This window comes from Gymnoscopelus braueri, assembly GCF_963280865.1.
Source record: "Gymnoscopelus braueri genome assembly, chromosome: 12".
Taxonomy (NCBI): Eukaryota; Metazoa; Chordata; class Actinopteri; order Myctophiformes; family Myctophidae; genus Gymnoscopelus; species Gymnoscopelus braueri.
Genome location: NC_137614.1, coordinates 25,110,755 through 25,130,155, shown reverse-complemented (window position 1 = coordinate 25,130,155; position 19,401 = coordinate 25,110,755). Strand labels below are relative to the sequence as shown.

At 39.4% G+C, this 19,401-nt stretch overlaps 3 protein-coding genes across 3 annotated transcripts; 1 reads left to right on the top strand and 2 right to left on the bottom strand.

Moving 5' to 3' along the window:
• Nucleotides 1–880: 880 nt before the first annotated feature.
• bin2a (bridging integrator 2a) lies at nt 881–3,770 on the bottom strand (the record flags this gene model as incomplete). The annotated part of the gene is made up of 11 exons (XM_080443871.1): nt 881–953; nt 1,042–1,696; nt 1,816–1,898; nt 1,990–2,065; nt 2,244–2,329; nt 2,463–2,570; nt 2,768–2,863; nt 3,081–3,175; nt 3,288–3,342; nt 3,509–3,589; nt 3,687–3,770. The coding sequence occupies 11 exons, from the start codon at nt 3,768–3,770 to the stop codon at nt 900–902; spliced, it is 1,473 nt and encodes a 490-aa protein (XP_080299997.1). The 3' UTR covers nt 881–899.
• Nucleotides 3,771–4,588: 818 nt separating this feature from the next.
• Nucleotides 4,589–7,696, top strand: LOC308097095 (uncharacterized protein). The gene is made up of 5 exons (XM_080444692.1): nt 4,589–4,792; nt 6,224–6,329; nt 6,588–6,694; nt 6,937–7,109; nt 7,247–7,696. Exons 1-5 carry the CDS (start codon nt 4,636–4,638, stop codon nt 7,523–7,525), a joined length of 822 nt encoding a protein of 273 aa, XP_080300818.1. The 5' UTR covers nt 4,589–4,635; the 3' UTR covers nt 7,526–7,696.
• A 904-nt stretch (nt 7,697–8,600) lies between these two features.
• On the bottom strand, nt 8,601–18,021 carry racgap1 (Rac GTPase activating protein 1). The gene is made up of 17 exons (XM_080445800.1): nt 17,897–18,021; nt 17,102–17,196; nt 16,655–16,857; nt 16,055–16,200; nt 15,821–15,890; nt 15,636–15,689; nt 15,469–15,543; nt 15,202–15,325; nt 14,728–14,864; nt 14,126–14,290; nt 13,920–14,015; nt 12,444–12,642; nt 11,844–11,949; nt 10,618–10,750; nt 10,251–10,383; nt 10,007–10,112; nt 8,601–9,600 (listed from the first exon to the last, which is right to left on the bottom strand). Exons 2-17 carry the CDS (start codon nt 17,184–17,186, stop codon nt 9,525–9,527), a joined length of 1,908 nt encoding a protein of 635 aa, XP_080301926.1. The 5' UTR covers nt 17,187–17,196; nt 17,897–18,021; the 3' UTR covers nt 8,601–9,524.
• Nucleotides 18,022–19,401: the final 1,380 nt, after the last annotated feature.

Sequence of the window (19,401 nt, the reverse complement as noted above, 5' to 3'; positions counted from 1 at the left end):
CGCCCACGCTGTCGATTTCCGTTCCTGCTTTCGTTCCTCCCCTTCACCCTCCCCCTAACCTGAACACCCCCCCCCCCACACACACACACACACACACACACACACACACACACACACCCCCCCCCACACACACTCACACACACACACACACACACACACACACACACACACACACACTGAAAGAAGCAACAAGGTGTCATATTGTTATTATTTATTAACTGTATTTAGAGCAATCGACATTCCTGTTTATATTAGGCTGTAGTAGGCCCACATTTAAATTACATTCAATTTAACATAGCAATCAATCACTGTGCAATGTTAGCCCTATGGCTGTGATTTGATATTACTTGCATTTCATGTACTTATGTAATATATGAAATATATTATGTAATATCACAGCCATTCTAGGGTTGGTGCAATGTATAAGATTTAATGTGACATTGTTTTTAAACAATATCCTGTCTATTCGCTCAACTTGATCAATACAGGACAAAGCAAAATCTACAAACAATTGTAATTTACTGGAACTAAACTGAAACTGAAATAATGAGCTTAATAAAAAATCAACATTAACAAAAAAGAAAAATGATTACGCCTATAATTGATGTACTGCTGATGATACAATAGATAAATAACAATAAAGAGTCAGTGGATGGTTTATCATTCATTCAACAATGGCGTTACTAGAAATTTGATTCCGTCTTTCCACATTCATTACACGTTTCTGTCTCTTGTGCTGCTGATGGCTTCACTCCTCTAAACGTCTAGCCAATCCAATCCTGTCAAAAATAAACAGAGTATAACTGATTGTATTAAACCCTTAGTTAAGTTTAGATAGACTGAAATATGAGTGCAAGGATACACAAAAAACACAAACCTTAAATGAAAGGTTTAATAGATTAAACATCTGTGCTTTTTGAGTCCATGGACCCTTGGTTTCCTACTGGAATATCCTAGATAACAGAGAAAGAAAAGGGAAAAGCTTACAAAATAGAAAAATCTGCATCACTATACTTAGTCTGTGTCTGCTGGACAACTGACCTTGGCTACAAAGGCGACAGCTTTTGCATCAGAATCAAGGCCAGAAACGTCGCCATTCCCCAGTCCATTAGATTGAGGAGTCTCAAGGGCAACAGGACTTTCCACTTTCTCCTCAATGTAGAGTGGGGCGTTGTCTACTGCAGATAGCTGGAGCTCCAAACTCTCTGAGTCATAGGAATTGTTAAGTTCTGAGCTACTCTCACTTGGCGGAGGGTTCTCTTCTTCTCCTTTATTATCAGTGGTGATCAAAGGTGTGTCTGCAGAAGCCTCCAGCTCAGGTTCCCCCTCCTTCACGTCCCTCTCTCCTCCCTCTAGACTGTTGTCTTCTCCACACTTCAGCTCATCACCAGCAGCCTCCATCGTGGTGTCGGACTCGGGATTGGCCTCTGCAGGAGAGAGCTCACTGTCGCTGTGGGTGGATTCTGCATACTGATCTCTGAGCTCTGAACAGGAGCTTTCCAGTGGTGGGGATCGTGGGGACACGGTAAGGGTACTGCTCTCCCTGGACAGAGTTTCATCACGGTAAGGTCTATCAGGAGACCTGAAGGTGGACTTTCGTTGGGAAGGTCTGGGGCTGTAGCCCGCGTGAAAATCAGAGAAGCTGGACTTCCATGATTTTGGGGACATCAGTGAACGTCTCTTCAGGGAGCCATGGCTGAAATAAATACAGAAAAATATAATCTCTACATTTTCAACTTCGTCTCCCCGTATACAATAAGATAAGTGAATAAATCAGAACAACTTTGAAAGTCAGAGTGAAAAATATAAGCTAACCGTTGTAGTCCCTTGACGACAAACACCTTGTCGGGATGCTCAGCCTGCAGCTCCTTCATCACATTCTGCAAATCATGGTTGAGCTAAAAAAAAAAGAAGACATGGTTAAAACTTTCTGTGAATGTTGTCAGACAAGTGCATTTTATTGTCAGATGAACACAACACGAGACATACCGTGCTCATTTCCTTATAGAAGACATCTCGTAATGCTGAGATAGCTGAGAAGACCGCCACGTAGCATCCAATGCGGCTTCAAGAGAGATATAAGAGAGGAGTATGTGAACACATGAAAATCTTTAATTTAACACAGATGATTTTACTGTGTAGTCAGTATTTGAACACATAAAAGGTCAGAGTCAGGGATTATTCTCACAGTTACCAAATCAAAAGCTATCTAAAGTAATGCAATATCTGCTTTCTGTTCTTACCTATCAAAGAGAATTGGGAGCTCTTCCTTTAGCTCATTGTTGATGCTTTCATAGACACTTTTGGCAGAGCTGACTTCTTCCTCTGCCTGCAAACAAACAAACAAACAAACAAACAAACAAACAAATTAATGAATTAATAACAGCATCAGCGCATATGAAACTTTAACTCAGCTATGTGTTGGAATAAGAAGTGAGAATAGGTCAGTCATTTTCTCTGACCTTAGCTATTTTGACATCATCTCTCTTCTTAGCGGTTTGCAGTGCCTCCAGGTGGTGATGAGAAGAATCATAATCTACCAGTTTTCTGCCCCTTTTGGAAATTTTCTCCTGCAGAGAAAAAAATATATATACACATAGCATAAACCAGTAGGTACAGTATGTAAATAAGGTGCATAAGGTTAGACACAAAGGTGACACTGTAACACTTAGGTAGGTCCACATAGCAGCAGGTATGTTCTCTCTCTCTCTTACTGTGTGTACAGTATATATCCCTTTGTGTGTACATTTGTGTGCTCGTGCCTTACCCTCATATCTGGGAACTGACCAATGTAAGTCTCCATGGTGCGTACTGCCTGGTCCAACATCTTCACCTCATAGTCATTCCACAGGAGGTCCTCACCCTTATCGAGTGAGAGAACATACACATTGCTTTTTTCATTTAAACGACAGAGGAGTTTCAAGTTCTCTTGCAAAGCGCGCTGAAAATATATGTGTGGAGGAAAGCAGTTTTAAGTACAGTAAAATCCTCAGTGTTAAATTAACTCTGGGAGTGTAAAAATGAACCCAAATGGACCTGTACTTTAATGTGTTTTTTTCTCATCTGTGATCATATCTGACCTCTACAATGGCTCCCAAGTCCTCCTCGGCAGCCCAGTCAGTCTCATAAGCATCAAACAGAGACTGGGACAGGCGTTTTGAAGCATCTCTCATTTCTGTAGTAAATGAACAGTGAATTCATAATCAGGATGTATGTATTTCTGGAGTAGCTTTGTGAGCTATAGTATCTCCCCATTTGCAACATGTACAAATATATTGATCATTCACCTCTGAGAGCATTAAGGTAGGTCTTTAAGTCCTTGTTCATTCGGCTCCCATCGGTCTGCAAACAGAGGCTAGTGTTATATCCAGTGTTATGATTTATTACGTATATCATGTTAACTTTATTGAGCATAATTATGTAGCATGCAGTATCCCATAATAGACACATATACACAGGACATTGTGCTGCCGAGAGGTTCAGCACTCAGTGGCTATAATACTGATACCTGCTGGTCAGTGAAATCTTGGAGGAAAGTGTCAAATTGTTCATCTCTGGTCTCCACTGTCTTCCCCAGCTTTTGTAATACCTACACAGCAAATACACAACTCAAAGTAATGCATGTCATAACAAACAGGAAATGTAATTGCATGTACTTTTATAAAGGAGAGGTGGTGTGATGATACCTTTTCCTTGCTTCTACTCAGTTGCCTTTGAACCTTTTTAGCAAAGACTCCAGCACTGCCTTTTGGACTGTTGCCCTCTGCCATATTTGTATCTTCTTTTGCAAAAGGTGTAGCCTTGTGTTGCTGAGATGAAGAAGAGAGAGAGACAAAAAACAATGTTACAAATTGTTACTGCATAAGCATCATTTTGGTTTGTAGTGCTAGAAAACAAATGAAACTTCGCATTTGGACACCCGAGGGGTTTAATATTTCCATTTAGGCTATGTCATTTTTCTGATTAAGTCTGTTTTTTTTTAACCACATGCAATAACACAGATTCCCTCTAAGTCAGGGGTCTTCAACGTTTTTCAGGCCAAGGACCCCTTAGCTGAGACTGAGAGAGAGATGAAGCAGGACCCCCACTGCATATTGTTTAAAATTGAGTTGCAGATTAAACTTTTCCATAGATTTCATAGATAGCTCCAGAGACTTGTTTGACAGCACTGTCATCAGTGTAAGTTGGATTCATGTTAATGTGCATTTTCAGACATTTAACCACGTTAACCATCAATACTTTAGTAAATTTGACTATTCACTATGTACTTGGTCTGCTCTTTTTTTCCCCCTCTACACCAAACCTCTTTGCCGAAAATAACCGATCTACAGGCTGGTGAGCTTGTAGAGCTGCTATTTTCGGGTAAAGTTCTCCTCAGAATAGGGATGCTAGGGTTAAAGTAGATAATGTAAAAAAAAAAAATCCTATCACACAAATACTTGGTGGCCCCCCAGTAGTAACTCTGAGGACCCCCTGTTGAAGACCCCTGCTCTTTAAGTAGCTTCCATGAGACCATGACTACAATACCCAGAGTTCCCAGAGGTCAAGATACTCCACCCACTACTTGTGCTATCGTGGAAATGGTGAACTTTGCCCACCGTGTTTTGTATATCGTTACGACACGAAGGCGGTCCAATGACAGAAAACCAAATTCCTGTGCTCCTCCAGCAGTTGGTGGACATGATAATGGGAAGCACTCTGACAAAATGTGCGATCACAGACCTGGGTATCCAATGGGTTGGCTGGGCCATTGCTTCAACTCTCAGAACGGAGAAGTTTTATGATTTGGCAGGTAATAATAATAATGTTGATTTATAGCCTATACTTTGTGATTAATGTTTATGGCCACTGCCAGTCTGGCCACGAAATGCTTTGTGTTTCGTAGTCTGTTCAGTATCTCCAGCGGTGCAGCCTTATTAAACGTAGCTTCATATATGAATATCTGATAGAAAAGCGAAACGCTGTCATAATTATAGGTTAACATTAAAAGTAGGAGTTTTAATATTTGTACTTTTATATAATAGTGTCTAACTTAGGGGTTACTGTTGCAAAACGACTGTTATCTAAACAGCTCTTGTTGTAAAACAGCCCAATAGACGATGTTGCCAGGTCTGCTTATTATAAGCGACTTTGGGCTTATTTTTCTGTTGCATATTCTCCATTTATTTCAAGATTTTTTGAAAATAGCAGATCTACAATCGTTGATTGTAGATCGGCTATTTTCAAATAGCTGATGTATACAGTATATAGGTTAAAGTGCTCATGTGGCCTATAGTCGCTTCTTTTGTGCTTGTTTTTCTAAACCTGGTTGCTTATTTCTCTCTCAAAATCTGGCAGCACTGCCAATAGCTCCTCCTTCTGCTTAAGAAGCAGCATCATAAAGCAGCTTAACATTAACACTCTGGTTTTTCACATTTATCTATCAGATCTAAAGTTAGAAATCGATGAATTAATGGTTATCACTACCAAAGAACGTGGCCTGCCTGCCACTTCTGTATAACTATGCAAATTACAATGTAGCCTTGTTATTTATTACCATATTAGATAGTTATGCACATGTAAGTGCTCATTGAGTCATATGGCTCAAAGTGTCATTTACAAAATCAAAAGGTAATAGGCCTACTGTATGTGTAAATAAGGGTTTTAATGTGAGTCACTTTGGAATTATGTTTTAACCTAGATGATTTTTGAATAAGGCTCTTTACTTAACTTTTAATCTAGACAAATGTAATACAATCTAGACAAATCACAATCTAAAGTATTTTTCTTGTGACGTCATCATGTTTATGAGAACATTAAAACAAAAACTATTACCACAATCAATAAACATAAGTAAGTTACACAAGCTGGAGATGAAGTCCATTAAATACTTAATTAAAAGAAAAAAAAGCATAATTGGACCTATAATACAAAAGTTGCATTACCATCTCATAAATATATGCAACTTACCTGTAGACACCAGTGATTGATATCGTCTTAAAATGGCAAATGAATCACCTGGACAATTCTCTTATTCGTCCTCTTCTGTTCCCCAACTGGGATCTGTGCTTCTGGATATTTTACCCTTGAACTTTGGAACCAATTGTCTGCAGTTCCCTGGGTAAAAGATTTATTGAACACGCCTTACTCTGCAACAAGTGATATCCATAACCAATACCCACCAGTGACACTGGATGGCATATGCTGTTCCTTAAAGTCTAATCTCCGTTTGTCTTTGTTTTAGGATCCGGCACATTTATACTACTTGCCCACCTGAGTCGTATATGGGGTGGGGCGGGCCATGTGAGACAGAATGTGCAGACAGGGTTGGTGACTGCATGGGGACTCAGGTAAGCATGGTAGTGTGGATCCCATCCAGTGTCATGTACAGAACCTTTCCAGCAGAAAAGGCCAAAACGTGTTTTGTAGGATCTGATTGTTGCATGAACTCCTCATTAGTTTAATTAGTCTATGTAAGCTGTATAGGTATGGAGTCCTTGGCTAGGTCAGTGCTGAACCTATGAATGTGAGTCATTAAAGTTGGGTTAATGAATAATGTTTGAGTTAATGTGAAAGAACAGCAGTAACTGAGTAGGTTTTTTTTGCAGGCTGGGGACATTCCTCTTCATGCGGATCCTGAAGGACGGCCATGATCGCAGGTTTAACAAAGTCAGAGACAGCCCAGGGACTTTCTTTGTATATTGGAGCATTCAAGGTATTTCGGATCATTGTGAACGTGTTCCTAGTTCAGCCATGCATTACCACAGTCCTTGACCATCTCAGCACATTATAAAGGGATGGGACACCTGTATAAATCATTTCTGTCATTTTCATATTCCAGTCAAGATAGGATTATATCGCTGCTGCTTATTTTCTATTACTATCAAATTCAGTGCATGTTGACTCTTTTTGGTGGGAGAATATAATAAAGTATTGTTATATTCTTATATCTCTCAGCTGCGTGGGTATTTATGACGCTCCTACCCACCCTCATGCTGAACAGTGAGAAGCGAGATGCTCCTCTTGGTACGAGGGATTACATTGGCTGGGGTCTGTGGGGCCTTGGCTTTGCCACTGAGGCTATTGCGGACCAACAGAAGTGGCTCTTCAAACGTGACCCAGATAATGCAGTAAGTCATGACATGTTGTCCTATACTGGACTGACATAAGCATGCTGGTCATCAAATGTGTTTTTTCAGTGGCTTTCACAACTGCGTTTTTGAAAATTTAAACGATATGAACAAATTTTTTTTTTTTGTCATTTCAGGGAAAGTTTATTCAGAGTGGATTGTGGGCTTACAGCCGACATCCAAACTACTTGGGTGAGATCATGCAATGGTCAGGTCTGTGGCTGTCAGCCTCATCTGTAATGCAGGGTTCCCAGTACCTCAGCGTTGTGTCGCCTGTCTTTGTGTGGTTCCTGTTACGTCACGTCAGTGGTATCCCCATTCTGGAGAAGCAAGCAACGAACAAGTGGGGCTCCGACCCGGCCTTCCAGGACTACATTAAAAACACACCTCTTCTATGGCCACATCCTAAATTTTGATTTTATGTTATTCCCTTCTCAGCTCACACAGAAATGTATATTTTCTGTATATACCCCTGAGGTACATGATGTGAGCACACACACCGGACACATACTCCAGAACGTTTGAATGTCTATGTCCAGACTGATTGTCTCCGTTAAATACTTTTTGTCATACAGTGTTGAATTTAACTTATTCAAAAGAAACTACATTTTTCATTTCTTACAAAGAAATTACCATCTATGTTTTCTATGCAGATTCATTTAAAGCAGTGCCATGCATATAAGTCTATACCAAGCACATTATATTGTAGAATCAAAGGTATTTCCCTATGGTCTATACTTATAATCGCAAAAGTATATTGAATCATACGACCATTTCACATGAAAATCTCTTAAAGGAGGAGTTCACCCAAAAAATGACTTATTTTCTATCAATTGCACACCCTATGAAGCCTTGAATCTATGGATTATTTTTTGTTTGTGTCGCATTCCTAAGCTAATAATTTGATTCCTGTCTCCTACCGGCTAATGTATCCGGTAGGTGACACAAAGAAGATTATTTGTGTCTCCTACCGGAAATACACACGGTCATCAAATTATTGTCTTAGGAATGCCACAAAAACAAAAATAAATCCATGAAATCAAGGCTTCATGGGGTGTGCAATTGATAGAAAATAAGTATATTTTTGGGTGAACTCCTCCTTTAACCCTTAACTGCTCCCCAGGCACCATATAAATAGCGCCCACTACTCCTAGTATTTAGGATGAGTAAATCCAGAAGAATTCCATGTGTGTAAATGTAGTGACAAATACAACAATCTATTACTTTCGACAAGCAGCGTGGTTGTAATACATTTCTCCATAACCTTTTCACCACATTTCCATTCTTCATTGACCCAGGCATAGCAAAACAAGTACCTGGATAAGTGGATATTCAATTTAGGTGTATAAAAAAAGAAAGGCTGAAGATAAGTGCATGCATGATAACATAACAAACCAACCAACCACAGTGTGACGTCACCATGCATCATGATCTGTCCTTTAAATCCCAAAGAGTAAAGCACTCAAACAGAAAGGAAGAGGAGACTTCACATGTAGTTAAATGTTCAAACTATATTTTACAAATCATAATAATTATGTGTACTTGTACAAAATGGTAAACATCACAAGTTTTAAAAAATGAAGGAAAAAAAGAGACAATTCTAAACTGGCCAAATCTAATTTATACTTAGTACTGCTACAGTTATACAAACAATATGAATAGTTCCTTTGGACCACTTGGGAGTGCAGAGTGAAGAACAAGTGAAATTCTCCTTTTGCAGCAAATAACATACCTAATGCATAGATGATTATCTAAGTGAACAACCATTAGGAAGTACAAATCGAGATTATAGTGCAAACTCAAAACATCACTGTAGTATACTGGCATACTGTACGTACAAGAGGAATACACTACGAACACAACGGCAGGCATATCTGGCAAACAATTATATTTGCATATCTTTTTTTTATATAACAAAAATCTAAACTAAAGAATGCTATATGCTGGCTTGAGTATAAAACCACTGCACGGCAGTGTCGCTTGCCGAAAATAACTGATCTTCAAGCTAACAACAGCACATCGCAATTCGCAACACTGTTGCTTGAAGATTAGTTATTTTCAGTGACACGTACTATGGAGTATAAATTACAAATTACACTTAAGCTGTAGAATGAAATGCTTCAAAAATATCTTCAACTTCTGAGTAATACATGAGTTGAAGCCCATTCTGCAAACAAATGACCATAAAACTGCATATATAATATAAACTACTCTCAAATACCTCAAACAAACTGTAGTACCACGCCTTAAATAAAAAAGGTATTCAAAGTACGCCAGATGATTTAGTTAGAACAATGTAGTAACACACAAATTTAAAACAATCAAAATACAAATCTTAAACAGTATAGAAACAAATAAGAATATGAAGAAATGTTCGGTTTTTGAATACAGATTGGCTCTTTGGCTGCTTTGCTCTTATCTGAGAAGTGGAGATGCAAAGTAGTTCCCTTGATGAGCAACTGCTGTTACTGGTTTGCTCCTGCTCCCAAATCTGCAACGCACACAAAACGTACATCACAATCACCTCCAGGCTTAAAATGAAAATAGCCAATCTACAAGTTTGTGTTGAAAGTAGTTAAGCTTAATTTAGCATGATTGAAAATCAGTTCATTTCTAGTTGGCAAGTGTACTACGGAGTATAAATAAAGCTGAAGACAGATATTCTGAAGCAGATACAGACAATAACATGTTTACTACTTGTGGCTAACCTCTGTGAAGGACGTAAGCATCACTTAGCTAGAAAACCAGTTATGGTCGGCAAATGCCATACTACAGAGTATAACTTAAGCTGAAGTCAGATGTTCTTAGGTAGATACCAAGGATTAACATGTTTGATTCTTTAATTTCCACCGCTACGGCAAGATGAGGAAGGAGAGGAGTGTCATCTCAGTGTTTACCTTGGTGTCAGGGTGGACTTCATGCGTTGGGACAAGGAGGTGGAGGAAGGAGTTTTGCAAAGCTGGTGTTCTGGGGTGTTGATAGGCCCCAGTATGCTCACAGAGTCTACACAGCAACACATACAACACATGTCAACATTACAATGTGATTTGGAAGCATACCACTCAAGCTGATATGGGTGTACAATAGATTATAACTTCAAGATATCACCCAGTGGGCCAGTTTAGTTTTGTAGTGGCTTACTTTTCATATCTGGTGTGGCATAGCAGTTTGCGTTCTCAATGATGATCATGTCATCCCTATTTCGCTGCATGTTTTCCACCATACCAAATTGATTCCAGTACTCAGCGGGCAGGGACAGCAGACGCTCAACAACCTTAACAGAATGATGATCAGAAAGAAATACTGAAATAGCATTTTAGCGAGTTGCTACCTAATCCCTCTTCCAGCATAGTCTAGAGGGAACATTTTCCTCAGTTCTGCACATTATGATCAGTTCAACATTCAAGAAGCATTATGTTAAAATATTAGTGTCAATCCTTTATTGTCAAACGACAAGGCTGTATAATTAGTATAAAGGTGCCTTTAGGATGTTTGTTAAGTCTCTTACCTTAGGTTGCCGTTTGGTGTCTTGTAGGATTGTCATGGGTTCAGGGTTAGGTACCGCATGACCCACAAGCGTTGGTCCAAAAACGCGAGCCAGGTTGCTTATGTCCATTTTGGTATCCACACTCCGCGCAACTCTGAAAAAATATTGCCCGTTTTAACCAAGCTTCTTTGTCAGAAAACCCACACAGCATCAAGTGATTCTTTTGTCAAATGAACTAAATTTCCATTCCAATAAAACTAATCCGGTCAGCTCTCCTGCAAAGTTTGATTCAATAGAATACTTAGCCATCCAGTTTGAGGGTGGTAAGTGTAAAAATGTTTATCAGTAGCGCAATTGATGTGTCCAAATGTGACACAAAGCGGCAGCATCGTTGCAGCTAGTACTTAAGTACTAAAAAGATGGGCCTAATGAAAAGAGACATCCAACCAAAGCACACTGGCTTTTATTGCATTGCCAACTTGTCTCAAATAGAGGTGGAAGAGGGATGTAATATTTCTGTTTGCTAGTTTTAGATGAATTAGTCAAACTCTCAAATCACAATACCTGGGAATCTCTGTGCTGAACGAATATTTTGTGAGCAGCTGTGTGGGACCCAAAGAAAACACTGCACTAGGTATTTATCAGTGAACCACGAACAAACTAGAGGTCTTTGCCACCCAAAGATCTTAACAACTTCCAAATAAATATAGAAATATAGAATATACATTTTATGCTACAACAAAAACAAGCAGGAAAATCAGTTAGTATTGTTTAACCCAAACCGGGAAAGCATCCGTGTCATTTTAGATTTGAACCACTTTAACCATTATTCTATACTTTGGCTATTCAAAAAATAGCAGATATACAAGCTCATAGCGTGTTACTTTGTGCCACGCAATGAGCTTGTAGATCTGCTATTTTTGCTAAATCGTGAAAATGTGTGCAAATCTTTTAATATATACATTTTTAAAGCGAACATTTTTAACTCCAATCTTTGCTTCTGGGAGTCCCTGGAACAAAATATTTTGAGATGGGGGTCCGCGGCCAAATACATATAATCATGGGGGTCCTTGACATGAAAAGGTTTGAGAACCACTATATAGAAACTAGGGTTTAGGAGACATTTGTAGAATCGGCCTCAGGTCTTAATGGGTATAAATTGTATGCTGATATAATAATAGGTGAGAGTTCACGTCACATATCAATGCTTCGTTCATACATATCAATACATCAGAATGGATACTAACCTCTGGAGGTGAAGGGCCATGTAAGCCAGCGTGTCCCTATTAGCCTGTGGCAGCTCACCAATAGTCTGGTACATTTGAGCTATACTGTTATCATCATCTGGAATCTCTGAGGAAAAGCAAAGGAAACCATTTGTAAATTGAAGACAAGAAATGGACTTTGTAGATTAATAGTATGCAACAACATCTTACTCCAAAAGACTAACAATCTGGAAGATCCATCACACGATACAATGTAATAAATTCATTAAGAAATTACACATGCCAGCATGTATTACAAGTAATTATAACCAGAATCTATTATTGTTTTTGTTGGATTCTGACAATTTCTTTCCATCTGTCTGCCTGGAAGCTGAGGCAGTCAGCCTGTTCAGCTACACAAGCCCGACCATTAACTTGAAAGCTTCAAACATAAGCCATACAGTCATAATTAGAGTAAGCTTATTGTAAGACTATGTAAACCTACTGCACCCCAATCCCCAATCTTGTTATATACATTTTTGTCCTGTGGATCAGCCCTCTATATTTCTACATGAAAACAATTCTTTTACCGTACATTCATTACCTAGTATGTTAACTGTTTTCATAATTACTCTCCCATACCTGCTGCTTCCATGAAGGCCCGGTTGAGGCGGAAGGTGACAATGGGTTCTTTGAGGTTTCTCAGGAAGTCCTTGAGGAGGCCAGTGATGGCATGGATATCGTCCACCTTGCTGAGGGCCGGAATGGTCTTACCACGCAGGAATTTCTCCTTCAGCTCTTTCACAGTGCGATCAGCACCAGACAGACGGTACAATCCAGTCTGAGAGCAAAGGAACACAATCAAACTGGTTAGGGATGAAAAGGGCGAGAAGGCAAATGTCCTGTATCTCTGGGTACTTGGCTGCTGCTGGCTACCCTGTGGCATTATGACATGATAAACTTTCTTCCCATGTCCTGTTTAAGTCGGTTCTTCATTGTGCCAGCAAAGCACGGCTGCCCTTGTTTGCATAGTTATTTCTTTGTTCCAGAGAATGCATCGTGCATGACGTTTTTATGAATTTCTTGAAAATATATGCAATAGAGGGATCATATGCTCTTGATTTGACTATGTGCCCCTCTCAAGCCGTTCTGCCGATGCTATGGCTCAATACTGCTTTGGGTAGTTGAAAACAGAATTCAGTAGCCTAACAGAGTGACACTTAATATTTGTTAGATTGTTTTTGCTAATGTTAGCCAACTGCAGTGCATAGCAAGGTTATCTAGCTATCAAATATAAAAACATTACTGGAGCTAACAGCATAGCTAACAGTGTGTTCACACATCACTGTCTGTTTCTGGGTATGGTCCTTCAGGGCTTGCGCTGTACTGTGACAGACAAATTGACCGATTGGCTCCACTCCTTCAGGCTCATGCTGCCTTTTATTGACACTTGATTCATGTGCATCCAAACTCGCACCACTCTTTTGATCTGGGTAGGTTTTTAAAGCACCCGCCCAAAAGGGGAAAAAATCCAACTGAATTGGCACGAATCACGCAGATGATACATTTCAGATTAAAAATGACACATTTCACTGAAAGGTGTATGAATGCCTGTACATTTTGCCCAATGTTCCAATCTGAAGATAGTCCCATTACTTAATTACATGGCTGGGATCCACGACCTCTCCAACTATACATTATAATCTCAGAAAAGCTGACAGACAGATCGATAGATTAAGTTAGATAGACAGAAAGACAGGGGCAGATTGAGAGAAGAGAACAGTAGCATAGTTCTAAGAACAATCAACAGCCGTTTCCAAAAAGACTGATTCCCATCATGTTGAAATCTAATGAAGTTTCAAATATATCCACACACTTCTTCACAATGTGATGGGACTTTAACTTAAAGGGTTTCTTACCATCGCCTGTCCAGCATTTAATCATGATTTATGATTTGGCAAAAAGCGACATGTTGCTCATGCCCTTTTCAGTTGCAATTAACATTTATTGTCTGGGAGACATTATCGCACTAATATGCTTTTCTGTAGTGATAACTAGGGACCTCACCTCAGACTAAATTGACCTACCATCTCTCAGGCATAGACATGAACCACTCACCTCTTTTAGGCCCCTTTGCTCAATCTCAGTGACACAGTGGATCACCAATTCAGGAATCATGGGTGATGAGTGTGCCGCATAGTCTGCAAGGGTACCCTGCAGCATAGCACCCAAATATGTTATAAAAAACAACAGGTAGGACCGTATCATAATCATCATGTTGTCTTTGGGAAGAACACACACAAAATAAATGTTGTCACACATACCTCGTTAAGCTTGACAGGTGTACCAACCATGTTGGGGATGCATGGCAGAGGGCAGCGCTCACGGCACTCGGGGTGGCTGACTACTCTGCAGTCACGACACTTAAGGGATACCCTTCCAAACTTGATCCTCTTGCCACAGGGAACGCAAGACTCTGGCTTGATAACCTGTTTAATTAATGCAATTAAAAGACTGGTAGTAGCTTCACCTCCCATCCCATGTGAACCATATTTAAAATTTCACTGGGTAGATGTTAAGACCATACTTCTCGAAAACATTATTTGGCATGGCACACCAAATACTGAAATTTGTCGGGTGAAACAGTAAAATGATCTTATACAGATCTTCTTCAAAACTGATCGAGGGTAGATGCATTATGGAGGCATCATGACATAGCACTCCCTCTACCACATTTGCTCCCCATCACTGCCACCATTTCTGAGCAGAGATAACTTTGGCCAACCAGAGAGAATGTATTACTTACATCTTGATCTAGTAAAGTAAAGGATTGTAATGTTGCTCTGCAGTGGGCAATTGCACTTTAAGAAAATAAAGTATTTATTTCCCATGTTTCATTTACTTGTAAGTTGAAAAAATGTTTTACCGTTTTGGAGACAAACTCATGATGGCGGATTCCCCCATTGCCCTGTGGAGTGCTGGGCTCAGCTCTCATCTCTGGTTTGTTTGGCTGTTTGAAGATGTCCTCAGATGTGACAGATTCAGAGTCCCACTCCATTGCAGCTTGAGCAGGAGAGAGCAGAATATTAGTTAAGACTAGAACATAGTAGATATTGGAATTATTCATTCCAATCCCTCGTTGGAAAATGGTTTTGAATGAAGTGAGTGAGTGTATGCATGCAAGTCATAGTTATTGACACGCATTCATGCATCAGAATAACAAATATCCAATTCTGCCATTCTAACCACAAATACTGATTAAATAACACAAAAGTAACAAGCTACAGTTAGTGGTAGCATTGCAACATAGGACAGGATTGTTAAATTTTTTTCACAATATATTTGATGCTTTGCACTTTAATGTGCAACAAATACTAAAGGAAATAAGATTAACTCTCACCTGTCTTTCTCCTGCTGCGAGTCCAATAGGGATTGGGAACAGTCTCAATAGTGGAGACTGCCTCAACAGGTCCGCCATTTGCAGGCATTGTCACTACAGTCTTGGCAATGATGGACTCATTTCCCTACGAGAAATAAATGAAGAATTGGACATTTACACTAATTTTCAGTTATTTAAATCAATTATTAGTTGCACCCCTAATTACAACAAAACTATGTTGATGCATTTCTGTCAAGTAATTGACCCATATGAATCTGCACAACATACCCTGTCTGATGTTCTGCCTGTAGAACAAGACCTTTTGGAGGCAAGAGGAGGGCCATCAACATGTCTGGAGGAACGCTAGGAAAAAGAGAGAATAAACCTCAAACAAACCTGCCAGACTCCAAAGCGCTAACATTTAGGAGGAAAATTCAACACTTTATTTAACATACCCTCTTCTGTCGTTTCTTGAGACGCACTGTCCTCACTACAGAGGAGTCCCAATCCTGTAAAAAATTATACAGATTAGACAAACTGGAAGGTAATCTGCATTCTTTCTTCTTACTGACGGATGAATATGAAAGAGGGAATATATTTTATTAGATTTATTACGTTGAAACGTGAAAAATATGCTTACAAGAGAGTCATCCGTTTTGTCATAACTGATGTCTGACAAGATGGAGGCAGACTCATCGATTCTTCCGAGTCTATGAAGAACAAATCAGATCATATGTGTTAATATCATGTCACGGACCCCTATTTCAAATTATTCTAAAAATATTTTAAAGCAGTAGGACATTCACATGGTCTGTGGGGGGTTCAAACCCAATACTATAGGACGTGTGTGTGTGGGGGGGGGGTTCATATCTACCTTCGGCTGGTGTTCAGGTTCTGTGCTGGCTGCGTGCGCGAGTTGAGGAATGCCAGCGCTGAGCGTTGCTCTTCATTCAGCTTAATGCTGTTTGAGCCGGATCCCTCGCTGATGAGAAGATCTCGAATCAACTGCAGCTGACGATCCTTTATGATATTAAGACAGACAAATTACTTGATGTGGATTAATGATAATGAATTTATTTATATAGCTCATTTCCAGACATCGTCACAAAGTGCTTTACAGAGCAGGATAAAAAGAACACAACATGATAACGCATTGGAGATAAACTACAACAGACGATCAGAAAATAAAACATATAGTACATTAAAACCATACAGATATACTCATATGAAACAAAAGTGTCAAGACTTTTTTGGGAAAAGGCCTTAGCATAGAGATGGGTTTTCAGAAGAGTTTTAAAAGATGACACTGATTTTGCACGTCTTAGGTCAACAGGTAGGGCGTTTCAAAGCTTAGGAGCCCGAACTGAAAAAGCCTGTCCACCCTTTGTGATGATTGTGGATGAAAGGACAATATGCCTACTGGCAGAAAATAATATCAAACTTAAGTTAACACATAAGTTCAAGTCCAACATACCAGCTTCTCACAATCAGTCTCCGCCTTCTGCCGTCGACGGATCTCAACATCCACTTGATTGCGTGCATGTTTCAGTTTGACCTCCAGTGCTCCTCGGTCACTCTCTGCTTGGGCCAGGACATCCTTGCAGGAGCCCAGGTCCTGCTCTACTTTAAGCCACTTCTTACGGCACTCCTCAAAGTTCAGCACCATCTGAATAAAGTCTGGGAGAGGAGGCATGAATGAATGAATGTCTAAAAAGATGGACCAGCCAGACATGTCTGCACAGTCAAATTGTCAATGTAAAATATGTATCCATTTCTAACTCAAAGTGTACAAAATGCAACCTTAAACACTGTTTATTAACAGTTTGCAAAAAGGTACAGCAATTCATCAAGAATCATATAGAAAATCAGTGTGAGTCAATGAAGTAACCTTAACTAGATGTAGAAACAATCCAAAACTTACGGGGTTCAATGTTTTCACTGTTGAGGGTGTTAATCTGTGAGATTAACTGATCATATAAACGGCGCAGATTCAATGCAGAGTCCATGGTTTCCTGCCTATTGTAAAAAGACACAACACACACATTGACTCAGTAAATGGGTAAAATAACCTGCCCTTCACGAACCACATAAACACAGCAAACACGAACAAATGCATTTGTTCTGCGGTGCGTTTAAACGACAACAATAGGCCCAGTGGTGGAAAGTAACTAAGTACATTACAATTTTGAGGTACTTTTACTTCACTGGAGTATTTCCCAGTTTCAATTCTACTCCACTACATCTCAGAGACAAATATTGTACTTTTTACTCCACTACAATAAGTTGAAAACTTTAGTTACTTTGCAGATATACATTTTTGTATTATAAAACAAACATTAAGCCCTATTTTATACCTCGGCTATTTGAAAATAGCCTATCTGACTACAAGCTCACAACGCGTCGCATCGGCTTTTAAAGTATATTTTGATGCCAAATACTTTACTTACTCAAGTAATGTTTTGAACACAGGCCCTTTACTTGTAAAAGAGTATTTTTATATTGTGGTATTGCTACTTTTACGGAAGTAAATATATCTTCCACAGTTCCACCACTGGTTAGGCCTATAATTAGCACACGCTAATGGCGTTAGCAACGGATCTTCAAGTAACGTTAAGACGTCACGGAACCGTTATTAACGGTTTAACTACGCCTCAAAAAAACTACACGGTGTAAAACTATAACGTTACAGTATTGCTGGCGTTGAAACATTAAATACCTTTAAAAACCAAGCCTCCACTCCGGTGTTACAATGTGTTGTGTTGTGATGATCAGGTTGGTTGATCAGACTCTCGACAACAGGAAGAGTCTCTTCTGTTGTTTGAACCACACTCTGGACGGAGACGGAGAGCGCGTTGCATTTCAAATGTAGACGTTTAGCCAATGAATGAACAGCTTGGGGTACTTGGGTAGTGCGCCTCTGCAAAACAGCGCCCCCAAGAGGAAGAAACAAGAAAGTGGCTTTGAACAATGCAACACATGAGCAATGTTGCCAGCTTATGCGAAAGAAACAAGCAACCATGTCTATGAAAACAAGCCCAAAAGATTCAGAAGCGAGCCCTTATTCGCCCTTTAAATATAAATACATTGGCTATTTGGAAATAGCCGATCTACGCGTTGTGAGCTTGTAGATCTGCTATTTAAAAAATAATAATACGGAAAACAATTTGACATTTTAACAGCACAAATCTTTTATGGGGCTCCCTGGCATAAAATGTTTTCAGATGGGGGTCCGTGGACAAATACATATTATTTTTGGGGGTTCTTCTTCTTGACTCAATGTTTGTTAGAATTAGAAAACAAAAAAAAATAGTATTAGAAAACAAGCCCAAATAATCAACTACACTGTAGAAACAAGCCCAAAAAAACGCAACCCGCAACTACCAATATTTATAAGCAACTTTACAGAAAGACAAGCCCAAAGTCGCTAGCCTACTACTACTACTACTACTAGCCTAAGCGTAGCCTACTGGTCGCGGCGTAGATCGCCTCGGCATACAGCGCCACCAAGAGGAAGAAAGAAGAAGGTGGTACTGAAAGTAAAAGTACTAATTTTGCAGAATGTCCCATTTCACAAGTTTCCAAATGCTTTGAAAATAACAGATCTAAAAGCTCACAACGCATTGGAGCTTGTAGTTTGGCTATTTTCAAATAGCCCAAGTTAGACCTATGCAGAAGTGACTAAAGTTTTCAAATAATTGTTGTGGAGTAAAAAGTACAATATTTGCCTCTGAGATGTAGGGTAAGTAAAAGTACTGAAAATTGGAGGTAATCCAGTAAAAAAAAAAAAAAAAAAACTCAAAACTGTACTTATCTTATACAGTATGAGTAAATGTACTTACTTTACCCACCCACTGCAAGTATGAGTACATATCATTTGGCCACTGCTGTTACAGACAGTATTGTAAACAGTATACTATATATATTTATATAGATGTTTATTGCTGCTATAGGCCTATATTATATGCGATAATTCACAACAAATAAATATAATGCTAGTGAAACACGGAATGCTTTTTGCCATGTTGACTGATTGCTAAACAGATGAGCTTGCCTGGATTAAATTTCTGAGCGAGGTAATCAATATACGCTATGGATTGGAAATAAACGGAGAGAGAGAGAGAGAGAGAGACAGACAGACAGACAGACAGACAGACAGACAGACAGACAGACAGACAGACAGACAGACAGACAGACAGAGACAGACAGAGATAGAGGGGGAGA

Coding starts and splice junctions, on each gene's coding strand:
- LOC308097095 (XM_080444692.1), top strand. CDS start 4,636: ATGACAGAAAACCAAATTCCTGTGCTCCTCCAGCAGTTGGTGGACATG. Junction 6,695..6,936: donor TGTATATTGGAGCATTCAAG/GTATTTCGGATC, acceptor TATATCTCTCAG/CTGCGTGGGTATTTATGACG. Junction 7,110..7,246: donor AACGTGACCCAGATAATGCA/GTAAGTCATGAC, acceptor TTGTCATTTCAG/GGAAAGTTTATTCAGAGTGG.
- racgap1 (XM_080445800.1), bottom strand. CDS start 17,186: ATGGACTCTGCATTGAATCTGCGCCGTTTATATGATCAGTTAATCTCA. Junction 14,016..14,125: donor CACCTGTCAAGCTTAACGAG/GTATGTGTGACA, acceptor GCTATGCTGCAG/GGTACCCTTGCAGACTATGC. Junction 11,950..12,443: donor GGCCTTCATGGAAGCAGCAG/GTATGGGAGAGT, acceptor GCTTTTCCTCAG/AGATTCCAGATGATGATAAC.